The 8,823-nt window shown below is 45.2% G+C and overlaps 3 protein-coding genes across 3 annotated transcripts; 2 read left to right on the top strand and 1 right to left on the bottom strand.

Annotated features, from left to right (window-relative positions):
- Positions 1-486: 486 nt before the first annotated feature.
- On the bottom strand, positions 487-1,081 carry SCP_1302830 (hypothetical protein; the record flags this gene model as incomplete). Its single annotated transcript, XM_027763580.1, has 5 exons — positions 487-625; positions 679-688; positions 742-911; positions 963-1,022; positions 1,074-1,081. 5 exons carry the CDS (start codon positions 1,079-1,081, stop codon positions 487-489), a joined length of 387 nt encoding a protein of 128 aa, XP_027619381.1.
- A 3,339-nt stretch (positions 1,082-4,420) lies between these two features.
- SCP_1302820 (hypothetical protein) lies at positions 4,421-4,883 on the top strand (the record flags this gene model as incomplete). Its single annotated transcript, XM_027763579.1, has 4 exons — positions 4,421-4,480; positions 4,536-4,628; positions 4,684-4,815; positions 4,863-4,883. The coding sequence occupies 4 exons, from the start codon at positions 4,421-4,423 to the stop codon at positions 4,881-4,883; spliced, it is 306 nt and encodes a 101-aa protein (XP_027619380.1).
- Positions 4,884-7,629: 2,746 nt separating this feature from the next.
- SCP_1302810 (hypothetical protein) lies at positions 7,630-8,174 on the top strand (the record flags this gene model as incomplete). Its single annotated transcript, XM_027763578.1, has 3 exons — positions 7,630-7,671; positions 7,742-7,841; positions 7,891-8,174. The coding sequence occupies 3 exons, from the start codon at positions 7,630-7,632 to the stop codon at positions 8,172-8,174; spliced, it is 426 nt and encodes a 141-aa protein (XP_027619379.1).
- Between the last annotated feature and the right edge of the window lie 649 nt (positions 8,175-8,823).

Here is an 8,823-nt window from a genome sequence, read left to right as displayed (position 1 = left end):
ATAAGTTAAAACACAGAGGTGGGTGGAATGTATCAACTCATTCTAAAAGTTAAAACAAATATGGTCATTATTAGAAATGCATCAGAACAAATAATGACCCTTACGTTGATCTCCATCTTTCCATCCTTATGATTGCTTTACTAAGGTGGATATTATGAATATATCAGAAAATGTTTATGTTTGCTTACGAGGGCAACAGTTTCTGAACATCTGAGCATGAAGGCTGATGAATGTTGTCGTACAAATAGGTTTCAGAATGTATCATATAACAATATAATCAAACATATTTACAGAACATCCTCCATCTTGCCTTTAGATCCAGTGGCAGATTTGGTCAGAGACAAGCAGATGCTATTTAATAAAATCAATAGGCAGTTAGATACCTGTGCTATTAACATACTCGCAGTCTCTAGGATCATATTGCTTTACTTGCAAGGAAAAATCTTGTCTCTCCTGCTCTGACATCTTCGTCATGGCAAGGTACATTTAAAGTATAGTGAAGTGAGATAAGAAAACAACATACGTCATAACATTATAATGATTAAGCTTGGATTGCTCCATCAATGCTTCTGCTTCAGAGTCAGGCTTACTCTGCCTGTTGTGACCTTTCTTCATAGGGGAAGATCTGAATAAAATAGTATAAAAATATGAAACAATAGTCAAACTAAAGTTACATACTGTTCTGGCTCTGCCTCCTTGTCAGAATCAGACATAAACTCGCTTGATGGGTGTATGAGTCACCTTTCCTTTGCTGTAGTAACCTATGTATGAGCAAGTCTGAAAATAGCATAAATTGAACTACAAACTTGGGCGAAGGACTAATGGGAGTCGGCAAGAGAACGAACACCTTATTCACCTTCTTCTTGAGAATCTCCGTGATTTCGGGTTCATTAATTGGTAGGGCCGCATCACTACAAGATACTCAGACTTGAAGAATAGAAAGACAAAAGACTACAGCGTACCTCTTCAAAGACTGCTCGACATCGGAGTCATTGTCCATGAATACATCCTTCAGCTTAGCACTACACACATTATAAACACAGTGATTCAAGACTCAGTAACAAAACACTTACCTAGCCATCTTGGCAGTGGTACGACCGGACACGCGTGAAGTACTTGGATAAATCTGAGGATTAAACTAGTTTCTATCAGCAGTATCAGAGGTGAGGAAGGAGTTCGGGGAGGTGGCGGGTGCCATGTGGTGTCGCACGACAACAAGGATGAACAGAGGCCCCGCACTTGAAGCAGGGACCTCAGTGGAATGTCCGCATGCCGACAGTGGCCACCGTGGCGATGAGCGATGAAGACGAACAGAGGCCCTACACTTGAAGTGGGGACCTCGGCCATGTTCTCTGAAATGTCTGCATGCTGGGGTTGGCCACCATTCCATGGCAGATGGTGTGGTAGAGGTGGGGAAGGAGTTTGGAGAGGTGGTGAGTGAGGATGAATGAAGCCCCTGCACTTAATGTGGGAGCTTTGGTCATGTCCTCTGGAATGTCCTCATGCTAGGGGGTGGATGCCATTCAATGGCAGAGGGCAGGGCAGAGGGCCTGGGGACATCCTGGGGAGGTGGTGTGGGCCGTGTTGCATGATGACGAGGACAAACAGTGCCCATGTATTTGATGCAGGGGCCTCGTTCAGCTCATCTGGCATGTTCTCATGCCAGGCATGGCCACCATTCCACAACAGAGGGTGTGGTAGAGGTGATGATGATGATGAACGGAGGCCCTAGTTTGATGCAACAGCCTCGGTAGTGTCCTCTGGCACGCCCTCGTGTCAGGGAGGGTGTGTGTTTAATGCCGGAAGGTAGTGGAGAGGACTGGGAGGTCAGTTCCAACAGGACCTGAGGATGGGAGAGAAGGCGCATGATTATGCATGCCCTAAAGTTCAGTAGAAAGATAAAAAGGAGAAATAATAGTGTACTCACCTCTAAGCAGCTGGTTGAAGCCCAGGAGGAGGAGAGGAGGAGATCAAAAACCTGAAGTCCCAAGGTCATGTGGACCTTGAGTCACATTTTGCGCCATATGAAACATTATCATACAGCGCAAGATATGACCTAGAGCGCACCGGACTGCACATGCCCCTGGAGTCACATTTCCACGCAGCATGAACTGTGATGCAATGCATTGCACTCTTTCCTCCTCCTTCTATCCTCTGCTGTAGTCCTCTTTCTAGCAGTACAACCTCTGTTCTTTTGCTCAGATATCTTTCTGCAGGTGCTTAGCACTGCTCCTCCTTCTATCCTCTGCTGTAGTCCTCTTTCTAGCAGTACAACCTCTGTTCTTTTGCTCAAATATCTTTCTGCAGGTGCTTAGCACTGCCAAGCTCACTGCCAAGCTCACTACAGGTCTACTTGCAGCTGCCTTGTGATACACCTTGTTTTAGATCACTCTGCATTGCAGTACTCACCTTGCAAGGTGTTGACATTTCAGATTCTGATACACCCAGTTCGACTGCAAGGTACCATTTTGAGGTCACAAAAGTGAACTGAGGTTGCTGCAGGGGATCACCTGATAACTAACCTTCAGGGAGGGGGCTTTCCGAGACCAAAAGGCCAAGGAGGCTGAGGTAACCACTTAAGCAGTAAGCAAGAAGGTGTATCAGAAGACTTTGAACACAACTCACTTAGGTCTGAGCTTATTCCTTTCAATTCTCACTCAACTCTTGGCTATCCCGACTAGCTGGGAGACGAGTTCACTGCAATCAGTGTTCCTGGCTAAAGCTCATGACTGGGCAACTTGCTTCTTACTTTGGCTTGTTCTGGAGTACTAGAACCTTGTGTATTCTTTTCTTGAACACCGGTGGTGTGTTGTGTGAAATTGAGTAAGTTCTTTTGCTGTATTTTTGTTATGCAAGCTAACTTTTGATAAATTCAGGTGCAGACTACGTTTGACTCGAGCACAAGGCGCCCGACCAGTATAGCATGTAGTCATAATCATTCAGGTAAATTTATATGACAGTATTTATGTTTTAAATATAAACTAAGTACGATCAAACAGAAACTCTTCATTTTTGAACATATGACAACTAGGAGTAATATAAATACCACAACCGGTTAGTTCTCTGCTACCCATTATTTCAATTGTTCACTTATAAAATTATTTTGTTTTGCAGGCTCCGTCCAAATACCATCGATGCAGAGTTCTCGTTTGTCATGGCTGCAACAAAGACTCCAAACCAGGAATGTGGACTGGGAGCGATATCAGTTTGGTATGCCAAGATTCGTAACTCCGGCATCTCCGTTTTCAGAAGAGAATCCACCTCCAACATGGGAGCAAAAGTTTCGATCACAGCAGCCACGTCCTGTGATAGAAAATGATGAACTGTGTCCACCACCACCACCACCTCCCCACCCTTTGTATGCCTACCCGCAATCGCCAGTATGGAAATTGAATGTTGAGAGAGACAATCGATATACCGCTGGTTGGGTCTTCATGTCAGACCTTAATACATCACGCATTCTGACAGAGGAGTGTCCAAGAATACTGAAGACTGCCAGACCAAAGGTAGATCCATATATGGAGGATGGAGTCATGAAGATAGATCCCATACCGGGAATGGTTAAAATGCCTGCCGGTATTCCATTCGTTCAGACTTTGGATGGAAATCCTTATGATACCATAACTGTAGCATGTTTACATACTATGGAGTCTCTTAGTCACTATCCCGACTTTGACGAAATTCAGAAACATGTCAATATACTTCGAAAGTATACTTGGGAAGGCTGTCCAGCTCAAAATGAAGAGCCTGCAGTTCCTCTGGTCTACGCACTTCCAGATTTGAAGTTAAATAACCTAACCAACCAAGAGACCAGGAAGGCGTGCACGGATGCTTTACTAAACTCTGAGGGCACAGTTTCTGTGGATGGATCATACAGTTTGGCATCGACAGTAGAAGAAGGAAATGGCCTGGGTATATTTAAACCAGCCATTCAAGCCACAGGAGCTGCTGCTGCACTATCCATATCTGCGATCACACAGGCGCTAAACGCTCTCTTCTCTCTGATTCTACCAAAATGCATCAGTTGTGAAGAATGGACTTGCATGAAGTTCTATCAAATTGACAATAACGTTATTATTGGGTTCAGTGGACTGGATCCTAATAATACAAGCTTGCAAATGAATGTGTCTTCAGAATGTAATGACCTCTCCCGGCTTTGAGCTTCCCCATCCATGACCAGCATGCCCCAACTGCCGATAATGAAATCACATCCAGCGCCAGTACCAACACTCATCCAGATGCATGCATTTTGATGCTGAATGCCTTCTCACTCCTCCTCGCTCCTCAATCCGATGTTCAGGCTGGCACATGCCAAAGTGTTGCTAGCGATGCACATTCCTCAGGAGCTGATGCAGCAGTGTCAGAACCCATCATCCCTAAGCCTGATAGCCAAGTGGGTCACCCACACTCAGGAGGTTACATGCTTAGTGATGAGTTAGGGAGACATGGGTGGGATACCGCAAAGTATGACAAGTTTCTGGTATGAAGCATATCTTGAAATGTTTCCAAAGACTGTAGCTGACTAGCATGTACAGAAGGACATCGGTGACTTGGCAGTCAAGTATTTGGAATTGGACAAGACAATCTCGAAACAGAAACAGACGATGTTGGATGCAGTGTATGCCCTGGTACGTTGGGTAGTTGCATATGCGATCAGCACTGGTGGTTACAGAACTTCATCAGGCCATGAAGCTCTATCCCCAGCTTGCACACTACAAGAAGTGCTGGCCGGTCAGAGATGTTCTGAAGACCAAGTTAGGAAACATGACCTACATGACCAAGAAGGATAGGAAGGAGCAGGAGGCCCACGCATCTGTAAGTATAGTTTGAACATCAAATGACCGATGCTTATTTGCCTGCAGGTTGCACCGGCTGTGTTCTAAAATATCCTGCATTGTTGTACTGCTCTCGATTTTAGTCATGAATGTAGACTCAATTGTTGGGATTCGAGCAGTGCCTTACATGCACTCATGTAGCATTATCTCATGTTGTTTCCAGATTTGTGCTGTATGAGTCGGCCCCATTTGCACCAATGGTCAGTAAAGTTATAAGTCAGCTGTCCTATGCTGCTGCCTGAACAGGGGATGTTCGGGTGGCCTATACCACCAATGAAAACCTCGCAGCTGACAGTGGGGCTGCAAATAATGCCATGCACTATTGAGAGACATTTTAGTCAGCCAACGTCAACCCTAATCCTTGATCTTGTTCTTTGAAATTTGCCCTTATTCGTGGAGGGTTATTGATTGCAATGGGAGCAGACAATACATTGAATTTATAAGTAGAAGTACAACAAATGCGACCGACAATCTCCATATGGTCCCTCAGCGAAATGCCCCACAGACAGCTGACTGCCTCCCAATAGCCTTATGGCACCTACATGCACATCTAATCAGTCAAGTAATGTACCAACTCGTCAAAGACTTACATTGTTGTTTTATAAATCTTTACCTTAAATTCACAATGAATTGTGTGCAGGGTGTGGGATAGTGGAAGAGGGTCCATATGGTTTTGAGCCTCACACATGAGCTTCGCAGGCTTCACTGACACCCACATGATGAAAGAACTTGATAACAAATACATACATTCTCCAATGACAAATGCAGTGTAAGATAACAATGAATACGTTCTCGGATGACAAACTATACATGATGCAACACACAAACAGCTAACCCCTAAAGGTTGCTCAGCGAACTAGTAGAGGAAGTGAATAAAGACTACATCAGTACAATGTTGAATGCATGTTTGCACTGTTGGCAGCAATCTCTGCAGAGAGGGAGTGCATGGCATTGGCTGTGGCTTCTACTATTCAGCTCCTTGACATTTCTATCCAACTTGTCCAAACATCTGGACATTGCACAAATATCCACAACTAACTTCATAGCTATGACCCTGCATGCCTGCTCACACTTCAGGTCCTTGAACTCCTCCAGTAAGGACATGCACGTGTCTGGCAAAGTCCATCTCAGTACTAGGTTTTGGAGATTGTACTGGGGACACGGAGACCTGTAGGCGAGTAATGTCAGCAACTGAAATGTGGACAGCGAACTTCCGCATCCACCTTGTCTGACATGTTTGCGGGGGACGTGGTGGACAACATTAAAATTCTGAGAGAGTAGTGCGGACAGCAAAATCTGGGATGGATGGCAATGGGTTCGCGTTATCAGCCTAGCAGCAGGCAGAATATATAAAGGCAACATACCTGGGATTAGAAGCATCATGCTGGATGGTTCCATGAATACCTGTCATGGAAGTCAACAAGAAGCACAGCATCAACACGGAATTCATGTAAGCGATGTGCATAGAGCACTCACATGGTATGCTCAGCAGTTCTGGGCTTTCAAGCAGAGCCAATATTGGCCTGTGGGTTCAGTCTAGTGGCTCAGGCACCAATTAATGGTGCATTTTCATGGTTCTTATGTTTATGTTTGGTACAAACCCAATATGGCCCTCAATCATCAGAGATGTGGGTCAGATGGCTATGATACAGGTTCTAATACAATGTGTACTATCGGCCCTAATTCAAACAGGCACGGCAGTGCACACGAGAATGGCTCAGTGAGGAAGAGGGAACCTGCATGGAAGAGGGCATTATGAGGAAGCCCTCAGGGCATCAACGTGGGCGAGGAAAAGGGTGGTGACAATGGCACTGGAGCAGAAGAGGGTGTTGGCTTCGACAATGACAATAATGAGGAGGGCATAGGCGACAAGGAGGAGGCAGACATGGTGACAGAAGAACTGGCCGATATCGCAGGGATGATGGAAATTCGAAAGTAAAAAAGAAGGCACCCAAATTCTGGGCAGTGACCAGATGGTGCATGCGGTCTATTTGTGCGAGACAAACAGAGGGTGAGAAGTGGCTCGTGACAAGCAGCCCATGATCTGTGGCTGCCTTATTTGTGTGGAACAAAGTGATGGGATGCGTCAAAACTTTGCTGGAGGTGAAATGGGCATCTTTTTCCTCTTGTTCTCATTTCACCACCATCTTTTGGCCATAGCGCTTGTCATTTGCTATGCGGCCTGGAGCCTTTAGTAACATTGTAGTGCTCTTCTGTAGTTTCATTGTTATTTATTCTTGTGGGATCCTCGTTACCTTTAGCTATAGAATAGGTAGCCAAGCTGCTCACAGAGAATGACTTTGTGCAGACAGTTTGTTTCATCACCCTTTTGCACCGGTTGCATACCAGAGTGGGATACAATCAAATTGCAGCTGATTTAGTTATTGATTACCTTACGTGTAAAAATTTATGAAGACCGTTGACATTAATGCACCTGTGCAAGCACTTACAGCCAGATTGCACCAGGTCAATTGTACATATTGAGGTTGATAGGCTAACAGGCTAACAATGATGTATGTGCACAATATGGACAAAGGGCAGTGTAGCTAAGCTATACTGACATGTTTCTCAATGTATAGGAGAATGCGGCACTTGTGTATGCTCACGCACAACTGCAGGAGCAGCCGCTACATCGGAAATCTTCTCAGTGACACCTCATCACCAGCAGTGCAATGTTGAAGGACATTATGCATGTTACTTGGAAGTAATTGTACATGTGGGCTGATTGGTGATGAACACCTCATGGTTGAAGTACTTCAAGCGACATCTCATAAGATACAATTGCTTAAATCTAATGGACACTATCCTGACCTTTGATACTGTCATATCCTTCAAAGTGTGCACAGAAAGCAGTAAGTACTGCAGTCGGTTCTTACATTTTCAATCCTCATGCATGGAATGCCAAGAACCCATACTTGGATATCAAGGCTATTATCGACAATGAAGAGGAGGAGGAGGAGGAGGAGGAGCAGGAAGAAGAGGAGAAAAAAGAGGAGGAGGAACTGGGTAAGTGTCTCAGCTGCATTATTGGATATATCTTACAGCTTGTTTCCAGCCGAGTTGCTCACTGACGTCCAACACAGTCAACAAGCTCGGGCATTTCTTGATAATGCATGTGTCAGCGATGATGCTGTTGATGCAGAAGCCATGGCCTGGTCTATTATGGAGAGAGACATGGTGACTAGACGTGCACAGTGGGCCTCGCAGTCGGGTGGTGCAGTCATCTCTCTTGCCCCCGATGGTATCCACCTTCAAGCCACGAAAGATGGTTTCCTCTCTCCTTGGGTGTGCATCTCGTGTGGTACATATAAGCACGATGTGCCCTTCGTGGAGTTGTGAGAGAACTCTCTCCTCTGCACCTGGGTGGTTCTGCACCTGGCTACTACAAAAAAGTGGCAGCACAGAAGAACCTTTCAGCAACTGATGCTGTCAGCAGTACTGAAGGAGTTGTTCACTGTGACAGAAAGTGAAGGTGATCGGCTGATACATATTCTCAAGGGCAAGAAGTTCAAAGGTGGCCTCCTGCAGCTCAAACTCACTTTGGACCGGGTGACATTTGATGTCCATGCAACTCGAAACGACGTATTCATCTTTGATATGGTGAAATTTGTGCCAAAGACAGTGATAGCGAAGCTCATTCTATTCTGTGTTGACTTCAAACCGGCTGCAGGCACACGTGTGATCATTATACAGGGTGAGCAATGCGGCCTCATCAGTGTCGTGCATTCAGTCATTAGTGGACAGGCTACACTAACCAATCTCTACCACGGGAAGTTGGATGATGAACTTTGATCTCTCATGCTACCTGTAACTCAGTTACACCCCCTTTGGGCAGTTGGTGATGCAGTCAAAGTTAACACAGGGCTCCATGTGGGCTTGGAAGGGCAAGTGATTGCCATGGATGATTTTGATGTCACAATTGTTCACATGAACAAAGTCGAGGTACGTTGTGCACTTAATAGTGGAACTTTCCTCAGCATGTATGTTT

Source organism: Sparassis crispa, assembly GCF_003851025.1.
Source record: "Sparassis crispa DNA, contig_000012F, whole genome shotgun sequence".
NCBI classification, from domain to species: domain Eukaryota; kingdom Fungi; phylum Basidiomycota; class Agaricomycetes; order Polyporales; family Sparassidaceae; genus Sparassis; species Sparassis crispa.
This window is presented reverse-complemented; position numbering and strand designations above follow the sequence as displayed.